General features: G+C 46.4%; 1 protein-coding gene across 2 annotated transcripts in view; it reads left to right on the forward strand.

The window, feature by feature from the left end:
* The window catches only part of LOC122398252 (low density lipoprotein receptor adapter protein 1-B-like), a 41,012-nt gene that overhangs the window by 2,375 nt on the left and 22,635 nt on the right, over window positions 1-16,002 (forward strand). The window contains exon 1 of one of the 2 annotated variants that reach the window (XM_043397961.1): window positions 11,728-11,978. The exons of the other annotated variant lie outside the window; for it this stretch is intronic. Within the exon in view, the coding sequence (XP_043253896.1) occupies window positions 11,933-11,978 (46 nt within the window). The 5' untranslated portion in view covers window positions 11,728-11,932. Of the gene's footprint in view, window positions 1-11,727; window positions 11,979-16,002 lie in introns of those variants that run through there. 2 annotated transcript variants of the gene reach the window in all.

Below are 16,002 nucleotides of genomic sequence, written 5' to 3' on the forward strand. Positions count from 1 at the left end.
TTGAAACGATCGATTTCCTAAGACGCAGTGTAACGGGAGCAAACACGCAGATTCTGACAATATCATTTCTATATTTATGCGTCGGCCGTTCTTCTCCGATAATGGTTTATTTCGAGAGTTCAAAGCGTTGCTCGATCGTGCACTTTGTATCGGTGTCACGGCGTTATGCAATTTATTTCGATGATTCGTATGCGCGGGCCGACCGCGATCGGATTGATCTTTGCTCGGTTTCGAGCGTCGACCGGATCGAACGCGCAATACCAAGCGCCGGACCTCCGACGGTTTTCCGATCGCTCGGTGTCAAGTTCAGAATATAAAGAGTCGCGTTTCAGAACCAGTTTCTTCCCGCGATTTTACATCAATGTCGTTATAAAGCCGACTACAGCCACCTTGCTCCTTAGTTTACTCTCGCAGATCGTTGTCTCGATCTCGATCCTTACGAAACAATATCCATCTTCGTCCAATTAGACCACTACAAAGTTAGCACGTTTGCTTTTTTCGATGCAACTTTCCGGTCACGTAACTAATACCAAACTATCCATCATCCTGATCACTGGTACAATGGATCCAAAAAGTTTTTGTACATCTAGGTTTTTACGGATATACAATTATTGGGTCGGGTAAAAAATAATGAAATTTTCTATAATAATGAATGTCTCCCATTGTTTTGGTGGCTATTTATTTTCCGTTACCGCGAAAATCGAGGGGAGGATGCGTTCTAAAGGCGTAGGAGGGGTGGTCTCCGCGTCGAGAAAGCAAATTTAATTCAACGCCGACACGTTCGCGGTGTCGAGTTGAAAATGCATGAACGAACGCCGTTGGCTCCGGCTTTTGAACGGAAAGAAATTGGATCGGCGCTTGGCGATGCCAATTCTTCGCGCCGTTGAGGCGAAACGGGAGTAAAGGAAGGTAGATCCCGAGTCCAACAAAAGCGCCGAAAAGTAAATCGAGCATGCTTTCGATCGATCTTCCTCTTGTCTAATTTCCTCGCCGTGTTTCCAGAACAAGAATCGGAGTAGGACGCGTGCCCAGAGTAGATGCTCGATAGTTCTACGCTTTATTACTCTGACGAGGGCTTTCCAGAAACTTGTACCATAGATTTTCATTTAGACTTCCAGGCCATCTGGCATTCTTGGCTCTATATCCGGTCAATATGGGGTGGCAAATAGAGGTTTATGCTTGTGCATCTACGGGAAAACTATATTTTTAACACGTTACTTTTCTACGTTTCCGTAATGTCCATAAATCCAGTGTTAAAGGAAACGAGTTTTGCTACTCCGTCGTTTGTCTCTACAAAATCGTTGCAAGAAAGCCAAGCTAGTTTTGCTGTACATAACAGGAACACTTGTACCTAGCTGAGCGGGTAAATACACGCGTGTGTACGAGTAAATCTTGCTCGCCATGCAGCGTTTTGGCACCAAGTTGCCGGAAGAGCAACCCCAGAGAATTTATCGCAGAAAAGCGAAAACCATCCGCGACAATGCGAACGACGAGAAACACTGTCGGCGTATTATCGAATCTTGTTTGTTCGTTCCTCGCGGATTACGTCTGCTCCCCGGACGCCTAATTTCAAGGGACGCGTCTGCAGGAGCACGGATTCGCGTCCTTCGTCCTCCGCTTTCGTCGCGTTTAATTCCGAGACGTTACCGCTGTCTCCCTTCTTTCGAGAGTTCCGACGCGCATACGTTCCTCTCTTAACTCTGTTCAACGAGCAGAGGGAAGCTCGGAGTGCCGGAACATGTTCTTGGAAATATTTTAACGCAAGTCTTGCGCGAGCGGTGTGCTTTTCAACTTCGTTCCTTCGCCCGTCTCGTCGTCCCAGACGTTCCCGATTAACTCCGCGATACGCGAAACTTAAACCTCTCCGGAGATACCGACGCGCCTAGATTCCAAATTATCTATAAATTTAATAAAATTTACGAGGCGCTTTGTCGATGTAAGCAAAGTTCGTTGACAAAACGATCCCAATACGTCTTCGTCCAGGATCCAACGAGTTCTTGCGTAATTATTCTCCGGCGAATCCAGCGCATCCGTTTCAAAGTTATTTCTCCCGGGAATCATCCGGCGCGTGGTTTAGGGCTCTCGTCGAAAATTAACTGGGTTCGTCCGTCGTCTTCGACGTCGGCGATCCTTTCGCGAAGCTTCCCGGCGTTAAAACGACGCAGAGGGTGCGAACAATCGTGATCGATGATTGCCAGTCCGTCTGTCGATGGCGGAGGAAGCGCCGGAAACTCGACCTCGTTCCCGAGCTACGGGGAAATGAACGGAACGGCCATGATTCCGTGGTCGGAATTTTAAGGGTACTAACTGTCGACGACCATGCTTGTTTCTTCCGAGGACAGTAAATAAAGAGTTTTCGTTTAGTATTTATTCGTTGTCTTTGAGTCGTAGATACACACTGACGACCATTTACCGTTCATTAAAATATTTAAAAAACTGATACTTGTTTAGCCAATTGTTTCTGTCGATTGTTCGATACTCGCAATTCCTGCGGAGTACGGATTTAACGCGAGCCCATAAATAAAGGTCAGGCGAAATTGGGTCAGGAGAGCGTGGTGGCCGAGCTATTTTTCCCCCCACGACCAATCCAAACTTGATAATGTTCGCTCAAAAAACTCTATCGCCCAGCGACCGAAAATGTGGCGGTGCTCCATCTTGCTGAAAGATTAAATTTCTTCTTATAAAAAAGCCTATAGCGAAAATTCATACACGGTTTCGTTGCTCGATCGTCCGCCATCTTTCATCGTGGCCCGCAAATTGCAGAAGCTTACGACTGGCTGCGAGTAAACAAATTCGTCGAAACGATCGAGGCGTAGCCAGGAATCAGGGAAATAATCCTGTCGACCGCACCGATGCTCCCCTGAGAAATTACGCGATTTTCATGCTTGCTTTCTCTCTTTCTTCGACTTTTCACTTCCCACCTCGGCTCGCGTACTCCGGCGTCCCTCGCGGAAGGTAGCGTTCGTGATCTTCCGCGAGATTTACGACTCTTTCGTGGCTTTTCGCGATCCGCGTCGGACGAGAAATTCCGCCCGCGAAATAAAAGAGAAACGTGGCCTTCCACGGCGGTTTCCGTCTTCTTCTGGTCGTCGGACCAACCTTTAACGAAGAGGAATGGCGGCCACGTCTACGTCGGTCAGGGAAAACGAGCCTCCGGAGTCGTACAGTGATAAACCGTCGCGCGTGTTCGACAGTCGATTACTCGCAACCAAATACCGCCTTCGAGGTACGCGAAAACACCCTTCGGAGAACTTGGAGGTAAATTTAATTTGCTCTGTATCGTCGAAACAAATGGATTATTATTTATTCCTTGGACGCGGTAGATAATATAGTAGAGCGTCGATTACCGCGAACGACAGATCATTATTTTTTCTGTTCAAGGTTATCGATGGTTTTATTAACGTCGCGTGCATCTTGAGTTTAATCGAGTTCAGTTATTTTCCGCGACCACTGCGTAATGGTTTTTGGTTATCGATCGTTTAAAACTAATCTAATCAACTCGCGTTCCTCTGCAGGAATTTTTAAGCATGCAGGCTCTATGCACAGTCCAGTTAACTCGTTCGACATATCAATTTTTTCTTTTTAATCGCATTTAATCTCGATGCTTCGCATATCGTAGCGTTTTGCGTACACTATCATCGTACTCTTTGTTCTTGTCCTCTTTAGTAATTTAGTAATTTATCACCCCACGAATATTGTATCTTGTACCATTTCTTCTTGTTAATATTGGGAACCTTCCTGCAAGTATATGAATCAAGTCGACTAGAATTTATGAACTTGCTCGAACACGAGAGTAGACGGATAAGTGTTAATACAAAAGTTGTATGGCAAACTAAGTGTATTTATGTAGCGACGAAGAAATTACGCGATCCGCAAACGTCGAGGAGAATTACGAGGATCGGTAAATCTGGAGAACTGAAAGAAACCCAGAGCGAGAGGATATTCTTTTTACTTGGTCTAGTCAAAGAAGCACAAATAAAAGAGAATAAATAGGAAAGTTTTCGAATCCCGCGGAGGTGTTTATCGAGGCGTACCATTAAACATGTAGAAAGTTCTGTAGAATCAGGAAACGAGGAACCGGCCAGCATCCTGGTAAATGGGCACACGTTCGTTTTTATCAAAATCGAGGAGGCGCCTTTTGTACTTTTAATAACCCTAATATTTAACGGGCAAATCGACAATGAATATTGCACCGATCGATTAGCAGTTTCAAAGATTTATCTACATTGTGTAGGAGAATTGCAATTTAATTCGTAAATAACAGTGCCTCGGAAGTGAAAAATTCATCCCTCGTGGATGTTGCCATTACGGAGAAGTGATCGTACGGTTTTATTATTTATGGTTGCAGGTTACATTGTGGTATATAAATATTTTATTGGGCCTCCGTTTGCCTCCGCGAAAGCACTCAACATTTTGAAGCATAGAATGCATCAACGTTTCAGTGAAACCTAATGGTCTCCTTTACATTTTTCGTCTAAAATCTTATCGTGGCTCTCCTTATTTATTATATCGTGATTCTCGCGAAATATTTTCCCAAGTTTCATCATTCGTGCGAGTATCGCTAGCTACGGTTGAATCGCGAGAGGGTTGATATTTTCCGAACCGCTGTAATTCGATGCAGGCTCCGTTTCTCCATTTCCCCGCGCCGAAGAGCACGGAATTATTATTCGATGGGCGTACAGTGAATTTTTCGAGAACAAAGATGCGTGGAAGCCGGTCGCGGAGAAAACGTATGCAGGAGCAGTCGTGCGTCGGCATCGGAGCCGTCGTTGGAACGAAAGCGTATAAGCGTCGCGGAATTGAAGAAGAACGACGTCCCGCGTGACCGAGACTCCCGTCGTCCCTTTTTTCTCCTCGTCCAAGCCACGTACCACGTATCTCCTCTCTCCCTCGCGGTTCTTTCTGTCGCGTCGGTGTTGGTTCTTTCTTCCCTGTCGATGCGATCATTTTTCTCCTTTTTCGCCGTCTGTCCGAGCCTCTCCACCTTTCTCCCATTCTTCTTTTTCCGCTCCCCTTTTCTCTTGGTCCTCGTTCCGTGCCCCGCGCCCCGATCCGGTTGTGTCCGTTCGTTTTGGTCCATTTTAGTTGTTTCGGTTATCCTCGATCCGAGCCTCGGAGTCTGCCGGAGAACCGTAGGCTCCTCCGCGCGCGGAAAAAAGTCTTTGTCGCCCACCTCGAGTCCCGAATCTCTTCAACGAATCGAACCAGACGACGCTCGACGGGGCTGTTTGCCGTAGGAATAGAAACGACTGCATCCCCGGCAGCTGTTCCACGAAATATATTCGATACGGTCCCCCGCGAAGATAATTGCAGCGATTCCGCGCGAAAACCAGACAAGATTCGAGGCTCGTTCTCGGAGAACGGCGACACCTGCGAGTACTTGCCGCGACGACAGCTGCAAACGAGACTTTTGCACCCGAAATTAAAACGCCCGAGATACTGTTTCGCCGCGCATAATTACCCCGAACGACGATCGGTTCGTTTTTGCGGCCGACCAAAATCGCGAGACCGGCGACTTTCGAAGATTTCGTAATCGATCGAAAGAGAAGAAAGAACCGAACACGAAGAAAAGAAAACGCACGACCGTTAGGTGGCTGCAGGTGGACACATCGGGAATCCAGCTACGGCTGATGCAAGTTCGATGCAGTCTCTCGCGATGGAAAGGCGCACGCAAAAGAATTCAGGGTTGAAAGTGTGTAAGTATAACGAGTCGTCGTGTCTTGTCTGGAAGGCCGATTACAGAGCCGCTGGAAAGAAGGGGAAAGACAGAGAGAGAGAGAGAGAGGGCCTGGATGAACGGAGAGACCGGTCATCGAGAGGGGAGTAATTGGGCTGAACGCGAGTACGACCTCGGCTGATGCAAGAATCGAGTCTCTGGCTGGCGTTTCCTTCTCGGAAATACGTCTCGAAAGGAAGTTGAGAAAATTATTGTTATCGTTCGGGTATACACGCGCCACTCGACTTTCGACCGCGACGTCGATCCTCTCCAATTAATCGCGTCTCTGCTTCGTCGACTCCCCCGCCTCCCACTCGTCGCTAATTATCTTCCTAAGTATGTACGAGCGCGACGACGCTGACTCGTCGACTTGAATCGGCCACGCGTCGACGCTTCGACGCACCGTACACCAAATCTTTGTACTTCGACGCGACTTTTCAGGCGGAAATCTCTCGTTATAGTTATGCACCTAATTCCTCTTAATTAGGATACTTTCCAGTTGTATGTTGGGTCCCATAACTTCGACATTCTCTAATTTATTTAACCCTGGGTTAGCACTGTAGTCATCTCATAGAGGAGAAGTGTTAGGTTATAAAGCAAATGAAGAAAATCGATTCTCTGTCTATTATTAGTATATTACATATTTGGAATTCCCTTAAGAAGGCGAAGAATTCCAGAGAAACGCGACGTTGACGCAAAGGGGGCGAATAAAGAGCAGAAATTCGCAATTTTCTAGCAGACGCGAATCTTATCGGTACTTTTCTTTCGAGAGGAGTCTTCTTTTCGTCTTCCGGTGCATTCGTCCCGAAGCTTTTCAGCCGTTTCCAAGACGCGCGGCATGTCTGTGGCACGTAGCTAGCTGCATTTCGAACGCGTAAAGGCCGGCCATTCCGCACTCGGCCGACCAACTTGGGCGCGATCGAATCTTTCGGCTCAAAGCGTCCTCCAGAAACTCCCGATCGACATGCTAACGAGATTATACGTATATCGTATCACCTGTAGAATAGGCTACGACTGCTCGGCTCGCCCGGGAGTTCTGGTAATTTCATTTCACCCCGGAAAGCGTTTCTCCGCCGTCCGTTCCCCGATTAGCGATGGAAACGAAATCAAGCCAATGCGATATTTGTCGAACCGAATGGGAAATGCTGTTAACCGGCGAACAAAAAGCTGAAAATACTGCAGAGGCATTTAGAACTGTATTACGCGGTACCATCTCGTTAGATCAAGACTAGGAACAAGTTGTTTAAATATCCAAAACATCGCAGGTGGTAGACAAAGTCTTTCGCGTATCTAGGACCTTTGGAGCGTTAAACAAACAGTGGTAGATTTCTCGAGAGGATCCTTTCAAACTCCTGTATTAGGTATACCGGAGACGCGATACAAAGAACTTTATAAATATGTAAACTACGTTAAGACGCGGGCGGGAAATATGAAGCTGACAGGGCGGTTCGCAACGACCAAATAGATATCGGAACTCTTCGTCCAAAGTATAAATATTCATCGCGAAGGCGTCGATGTATCAACGGTTCCTGTCGGGATACAAACTAGTTTTAGCTGGGATTACGTTCTATCTGGGAAGACAAGTTGCGCTGTGATTCCCCGTGTCGCGAATCCAAAGGGAGGGCGTTCCATCCGTCTCGCCGACAGGCAATTTCCCAATTTTCTCTCGCCGCGCCTCCATGGAAACCATCGGCCATTACTGTACTATTCCGTCGTTGAATCGAACATGCACGGCGCCAGAATAGTCTGACATAACTCGTACGTACAGCGATCGGGCCGTCTCCGAGCATCCTCGAGAGCAATTCCGTGGAATTCGCCGTCGAGATTGCTTTGACGCCTGTCGCGTCACCTGTGGATTCGACGTCCGACCACAGCTGTTTTAGAAAATCAAATCGCGCTGTCTCCGCGCTTATTGATCTCAAAATCAATTCGTACGATCGAAAAAGTTGCAGTCAATGGCGGAATCGAGATAGCTCGTCCATATAATTACCGATACTCGTTACAGCTTCCAACCTCGATTAATCGCTTTGCAACTTTAGCGTGCCAACGGGTTGTTATCAATAAATAAAGAGAAATACATAAATTCTCAGGCGGTCGTACCTCGAAGAGATTCTCGGATAATCTCGGTTATAAAAGCTCCGGCGAGTTTGGTGCAAAGAAACGATCGAGACTCGTTTGTACCGTTACACGATCCATCGGTCACCAGGTTACGGTGACATCGAGGCATCGATCTTCTTGCGGGCGCTGAACGTTCCCTAAGAATAATTTATCGACCTTCCCGTCGCGAAAAATACGCTGCTCGAGCATCGAGTTTAAGGGCAATTAGAACGATCGTCGCGAAACGGGTCGAACGTACGGTCGTAGATCGAGATCTCGGTTCGGCAAACCCCGAGCAAGGAACGTTCTGTTTAATTAGAAACTGGCGGGCGATGTAACGGTAATAAGCAGAGCCAGGTCGTATTAGCCTTTTCGGCTGGAATCGAACTCGTCGAGATACTGCTGTTTTCAAGTACAGTTGCAGAGAAGTTCGAAACTACATGTCGAACACGTTGTGTGCACTGTACACAACGGTGTTTAATCGCTCTCGATGGAACTCGCGAAGCGTTCTGGCGATGGTCAGTATCGAACGATTGTAGAGGGAATACGCGAATAGACTGGGCGTCACTTTCGGCCGTTTTGAAAAATGAGAGGGACACGGAACAAAGGGTCGTTGCAAAATAACACGAAATAACAGGGCGAGACCGCGGAAAAAATGAGGATCACGGTTTTCAGAATGAATTTTCCTGGCGCGGAGAATAACGCGACCGCGGAAACTGTCCGAGGGATATTTAATAACAGCTTTCTTCGTCCATCGTCCGATGACGAAGCCATATTTTATTTCAAATATGGCACTATTATCTAATAATTCTTATAAATTTGCATCCCATAAATAAACGAAGTTGTTGGACAAAGAAGTGGAAGAGCTTTCGCGGTACTTATTTATGAAGTTTTCTCCAGTGGCTGCCAGTCGGAATCGACCGCTATTATTGCTCCCACTCGAGGGTCTCGGTTTAGGTCAATTTCGTTCTGCTCCGCTACCGAGGGTAGAATATCGCCCGAAGAACCGGAAGAGGACGTCTTGGACCGCTTCGTTTTCATATCTATTGTCTCGCGGAAAGAATAATGTCCGCGAATCTTAGATTCGTTCGGAATTAAAAATGTTTTCCAACGAATCGTCGAGTCCTCGTACAACTCCGACAGTCTCGAAACGGACGAACAGAGGGCTTTCTTCGTTTCCCCTGCAAACAGTGCGAGTTCGCGATTATTTTTCAACGTTCTTCTCACGTTCTGCTTGTGCTTTAAAGGCTGCGCGTTGAACTTGATCTCTTCCTCCGGAACAATTGGAGAACGCTTCCCTCTTTGTTCCGCGTAATTATTTAAACGTCCGTTATTAAACTCTCGGAGCGTACGTTTGTGAAAAATTCATGCCCGATCGGAGGAGATAAATCGGGACGAATAAGAGGAGATAGTTACCGATGGATTTTCGCCACGCGTGCAAAAACTCGTTCCAGCTGCTGCTCGGAAAACATTATGCCGATGGTTTCTCTTGTCAATCATCTCGCGACCGTCTCCCGGTTTCTTTTCAACTTTCTTCCCTCCGCGAGGAACGAATTTTTGCCTCATCGATATTCGATACTTTCGACACAGCCGTTTTACTCCGCCTTCGCTATTGTTTCCTCTCGATGGCGCGGTAAATTTCTTCGCGAACAGGCCCCTCGGTTTTGCCCGTATTTTCTCTTCGGACTGTATCTCCTTCGATCTCCAGTCTGCTGGAAACTTCGATGGAAATATAATTTTAAACTTTCCCGTTCTACACGATTTTACGATTTACAACGGCGGTCCCGATTATTTCGAGCCCTGTGGACCGACTGGCAAAATACGGATAATATTATTAACGGAGGAAGGGTTAATAAAACAGTGGTTACACTATTTGTAGCAGAATAGACTATCAGCGACAAAAATATTTAATAAGCTGGTCTATGTTGAGTAGATGCAGCGAGTGGTGGTCAGACGCCATTACCAATTCACGCTCGATCGCACACGTAGTCCAAGAATTTAAAAAAATTATTTTGTTCGATATTTTCGATACATTCGTGAAACATGAAGCACCGCGTATTTCGCTGGAAAGAATTTTCGCAGCGAAACCTTTCCCGCATGACAACACGCCGCGTAGAAGAAAAATAGAAGCACCGAACGGTTTGCAACACACATTATATATTTTTTCTCGTAACCCGCAGCTGGACTCCCTTTGGTCTGTAAATACATGTCGCTGTTTCCACGAAGCTCTTCGTACCGTTTCGTTTGTACACGCGTGAAATTTTATTCTCCGTGTTCGAATTCGAGCGAATGCCGAGAAAGGTTCAACGACCTCGGATAATCAAGTAGTTGTTGCTTCCATTTTTCCGCCATTTATCCGCGGACTCGTTGCATCGGAATTTGTTTTACGGGCGTTACTTTTTTTTTCAGGATGTTTAAAAACACGTCCCCCGGATATTTTGTAGTTCCTTTTTAATCTCGGGCTTAATCCGGCTGCATAAAAGGGCGCAAAAATGCGGAACAACGGGAGGCGGGCAAAATTGCGTTAGAACTTCCGAGGATCGTTATCATCCACGGAGATAGGATGGAGTTTGACTCTAGGAAGTTTCGAAAGGGCATCTTCCATGAAATTAGGACCCGGAACACTATACTCTTGCCCTATTAAACGCGCACACGTCGTCCATCAATTTCTTCCCTAGAATCTTGCGGTTTGAACCGACCGCCGATCGTTGTCGAATTAGCCACTCATTGATATCTGTAAATTTATGATTTATATTTATTTATGGATAGCAAATCGTTGGTATGGAAAGTTGGGAATTCTTAGAAAATAGAAAAAATAACGACTCGATACAAAATGACGATGTTATAGATTTTTTTTAAAGAACGCGTTATTTATACGTATATTATAAAGTGCCATTGCATCCCTTTCGTGAGCCAACGAGCCGATAAGCGTGCCTTAAGGGTCAGTAGGAAATAAATGTCCCTAGCAGCTTTCCGCTTTTTCCTCGTAGCTCCGTCAATTTCACGAATTATCGAATAAAATTTAAATTCTTCATCTATTACTAAACGTAAAAAAAAAAAACGAAAATTCGATTTGCCCTGTTCCGACAAAGTGGAGACCCGCGTTTAGCATGCAAATAGGATCGAACGGCATCGCATCTGAAATTCGAGAGAAGTGCGATTCTGCAGAGTTGCAACAACCGAAACTTCCGAATGCAAATATTTATCCGCGAACGCAATCTACGGGCCACAAATCTTAGAAATGTATATTGCACTCCTTGCGGCATAAATCCATGCATTGCGTGGAAAAGTAAATAGCAAAAGCTTATTCGAAACGAGGTCTAACCTTTCATATCTGAGCTTCGTGGCGCGAATATTTCTTTGAATAATCTTTCATAACACGTATGTACCGAGGGATACGATTTTAAAATGTATATTCATTAAATTATTCCTCGTCGAGATGCACAGAGGGGAGCCGATTGCAGAAAATCAATGATACGGTCGTAATTTTGCGCATTTCGAAATATCGGTACGTTCGATTTAGGAAATACTTGGAGACAACTTTCGTTTGTCGCGCGAAGTCGTTCGTTTCGCGGGTGGGAAAAAACGCACGAAATATTGGGAGGAACGATAACGCAACGCGGACCGCGAATGCGTGAAAATAATCTTTATCCTTTCGGCGGGGATCCGGTTCGGAAGCGGAACCGGAATCCGGGAAGCGGGCTGCGGGGATGAGAACGGTAACTGGGATGGGGATGCGCATGTACGCGACAGGGGAGCGGAATAAACTCCGTGCGGACGCGCTCACATCGCGGCGCACTGTCTTCCTGGCAGCACGTTTCCGCGCGGGCTCTCTTCGTCCTTGGGGAAGCTCTCCTATTTTCCTCCTCGAGACGCGTCCCGAACTTCCACGACCGTCGTAACGAGTGTCTGATTCCATCGTTCGGCTCTGATCGCGCGTAACAAGCTTCCTGTGAAATCATCGTGCGGCATATGTCACTGAGATCGAGAATCGCGGCGCGTTTCGCGAGTGGAGACGCTTGACGCCGCGGAAATCCGCATCGAACGCCGCGAGCAAAGATCCTGATCGGCTGGAGGATTTCCGATCTGCTGCACTTCGTGCTGCGCTGGGCAGCTAGGATGTCGTTCTTCAGGGGTTTGTGGAAAAGCAGCTCCAAACACAAGAGTGAGTTCGCTGTTATAGCAGCCTTCTATAGATAATGTTTCTAATCAGCGTTCAAGTTGAGGCTTTACGGCTCTCGATAAGCGGAGGAATCGCGTGCACGTTTAATCCCTTGCTATTAAGATGCCATTTATTGGATCGGGTGAATTTGAAAGTGCACGGCAGGATGACCGTAGATCGTTCGATGAGAATCTGACGATGTTTTCGTTTTTCGGGGTGATCTCGACGCGCCGGAACTCGAAACCAATGTCACGTGTTGCCTCCTGGTAAATTTATGAGTCGAATTTTTTAACATTTCAATCCGTGAGTACACATTCTGGATAACGGTGATAAATTCAATGTTTACCATTTAATTCGAACTATTCTGCAAATATAAAAAAAGTGACATAGAATGAAATAAACAATCCACGGATAGATCCACAGGCAGAAAGTTCCAAACTCGCTCCGATGAAATTTTTGACTAGAGTTTCGGTAATTCGAGGTTAATGAATCCTCCAAGGGAGATGTAAAAGTCTGCGATGGCGTTTCAACAATTGTTGACGTTAAATTAGCAAAGGGTCAGCATTTAAGGGGTCTGGTTTTAAGGGCCCTCTGGCAAATTTATCCGACGAAGCTCGATCGATGGTGTCTCAAAGGGCAGAGTAGCGGCGTAATTGAAATTCTAGTCGGACGCGATAATTGACGAAATTGCATTTTCTTGGCCGGTAGATCGAGAAAGCTTATTCACCGCGCGTTGCTGGTTACTTGGAAGATTAACGGTAACGGCGTGCAGCTGCAAAATGTCGGGAAGCGTTAACAGAGACGTGGCAGTGGCGGCAACGCGGCAGTTAACGCGATTATTCGCAATAAGCGGCATAATAGAGAGCCGCGTTTAAGATTATGGTAATACATGCCGGATCGTATGCACAATGCGCAATGTGACCTCCTTCAAAGCACTGATTATTGATCATAAAATTTGCATAATCTCGTGGCGCAGGCCGCATCGAGACGCGACGATCAAAGAAGCGAGCCCTCGATGTCGTCTCGCGAAACTATATTTTGTTCTTTTAACGAAAAAAAAAAATAAAAAAAATGGAGTATCCTTTCGCTCGAGAAATTCTTGTTCCCGGTCGTGATCGCGCCGCGATGCAAAAATCGAAATTAACTTAGGAATCTGGTTGGAGGGTTTAATTTTTCGCGTCCCCGCGAGAGACATTGTCGAAACGGCTGGCTCCCAGCGAGACGATAAAACTAATTAACCGTCCATAAGTTAGAACGTAGCCAGAAACTGTGCCTATTTAGTCTCAACTTGGAGCTCGAGTTCGTATCGGTTCGCCTCGCCCTCGCCTCGCCCTCGCCTCGCCCTCGCCTCGCCCTCGCCACGTCTCGTTCGTTTTTCCGTCGTCGAAACTTGGAAGCGATCGTCGCTATTCCCCCGATATTTGGCGCTCGCGAATGGTTTCTCGAAATCGTCGCAGGTGCCAATTTGGATGGGCGGCCACTGGAAAGAAATTGCTCGGCCATTGTCATTGAGATTCGTCCAGGGATTTAAGTGAAACCCTGTTAGGATTGCGGCAGCTGGATCTCGAGGACTGGTGGTGCAGGGTGTCCCCGTAATTGCGAGGAGAATCTCGACTGTTCGCATTGTACTGGCAAATTTAACCGTTAACGCGAGGCAATCCCGTTCGATCGTCACCTGCGTTGCATCGAACCGTTGATGTTTCAAATTACGCGTAATCCCGTTGCCTCCAGAATTTTCTCTCCTTCGGTTACCTTGCTCCCCCGACGTGATTCAAAATTTAAACTCGAGCACAGTTTCGCGAAACCTAAGCAAACTCCCTCTCGTCGACGTTAAATATTCGCGACTAATTCGCCGTGGAATTCTTTCGTTTCGACGTCCACCGGGTCAGCCAACAGCATCCGATCGCGCTCAAAAAATAATAATAATCGCTTTGTTAACTGGTTAACGCGCAACCCTCGTGTTATACAGGACTAGATATTACCGAGAACGAAATATTCATTTATCAAAATTGTTATGCGTGTTCGTACACTGGTCGATCGTGTGTTTCCATCGAATTTAAGTGACATTTTGATCGGAAAAGAGTTGAAAATAGTCACGGGAAAAGGTTATACCGATTAGATTGGAGAGCGAACCGATGCTAATGAACTTGCTAGGACGCGAATCGCACGACGATCAACGAGAGAGTGGAATCGGTATCTCTACAGCCACTGGACAGGACCGGTTTGAGTTTTACGTCGTCCAACGACGGTAGAAAATTATCGATACTCTAGAAACACGAATAATTAAGTGTCCGTGTAATCGATCTTAGCAAGGTTGTAATTCGTTGCAACTTTTCTCGATATTGTTGCTAGAACCGGTTCACGATAAAAAGCGAAATCGACGAATAATAAGCACCTTGGACAAGAACTTTTTTTATATAATTCACGGATGACAGCCCGTGTACAGTGTACAATTAACGACGAAGGGTTCATTTCCATCGGTTATAAAATACAGTGTGTCCCACTGTAAATTATGTGAAATTATGCTTCCCCGGAGCCACTTAATTCTTGCGCGAAATATTTTTCGAAGATACTCGAACGGAGTCGACGAGGAATGCAGATTTTAGGCCGAGAGTCGTGGATTACCGAAACTGGAGTCGTTCGTTAATCGATAATGGGAAGAAAGGGAGCCGTCCGCGGAGATTTCGAAACGCGTTGGCGGCGCGTAAGCTCTGAAATTTGTACGCGATACGGTATTAGACGAGATTACCGGCATTCTCGCAGAATTCCGGTACACGAGACTGGAGGCATTCGCGCTCTGTTTACGAGTCCCGAGAATCCGTTGGAATCGGCGAAAAGCTGCACCGAGGTGGCAGGTGCTTCTCGACGCCGAACAGATATCGAGCGCAACGAATACGCGTGCACGCGCTATCCTATTCATTTCCATTCCACGGCCAGACGGAAAGAGAATCGCGGGATCGCGTTCCTACGAACGAATTTATAGCGCGGCGACCCCCCTGTAAAGCTGTACGTTTTAATTCGAAATATTTCGCCCGGTTATCGGCGCGAAATTATACACGCGAGCGTCACGGTCGACGTAACGCGTCATAAAATACAGTGGCAACCTGCACTGTCGCGACAAGGTAATATCAGAGAATTTCCAAAATCAGTTCAACGTACACGAGTTACGCGCGTCGTAATTTCTGTATATTATTGTTTGATTAGCCGAATTACCCGACGTTGTTCGGGGAAATACGGCGAACCGTTTTAGCGTTTCCTGGTACACGAAATTTCTACGAGCCTCGCCGCTACGTTTCTTTGCTATTGAAGGCGGCAGTCAGGTCGATATCTCGCTCGCCATTGATTCTATCGAAAGTTTCGTAGAAAAAAAGTTGTTGAACTTGTCGACAACTTCTGTCCTGTACATTTTTGCTGTAAAAGTAACGGTACGACATCTTCTCGCAAATCTCTCTCCTTTGGAAACAATTTTGCGACGTCGAGATTTTAATATAGATACGTTTCGAACTTTATCGTTTAAGAAACCTGCACGGTTTCGATACGTTTACCCGTCGTGACTCGGGATCTACGCCGCGTAGAGGAAACGTTCGTACAATTTATGGTCCGCGTTCCCGATTATAGATAAAATTTATTTCGCTGATGACTAACGTATGGACCGATCCAATAATTAAAATCGCGTTCCCGTCGAGATGGCTCTTGCTGAAAAAGGAGATAAAGTGCATCAATGGGTAGGAGAAGTTGCACCGTGTTTACGACGTTAGATTAATGTCCGATCCCTTCGGAATGGAGACTGTATATCGCGCTGCGCCGTGACATCAAGAAGCACTTTTTCTATTATTCGGTTGTATTTCCCAAACTTTTTTCGCTTCCAGCTCCCTCGCGAGTTTCATTTATTTCATGCGCAAATAGTATATTGGATATTGACTCTGCTCGGTCCTACGGCCATTTTTAAATCGAGAGACTTTGGTCTCCTCTTAGCGAAGACAGTGTTGGATCTTTCTTTCAACGAATACGTTTGGAAAACTATCGG

Source organism: Colletes gigas, unplaced genomic scaffold (assembly GCF_013123115.1).
Source record: "Colletes gigas isolate AHSC1104 unplaced genomic scaffold, ASM1312311v1 Colletes_gigas_Sc00011, whole genome shotgun sequence".
NCBI classification, from domain to species: Eukaryota; Metazoa; Arthropoda; class Insecta; order Hymenoptera; family Colletidae; genus Colletes; species Colletes gigas.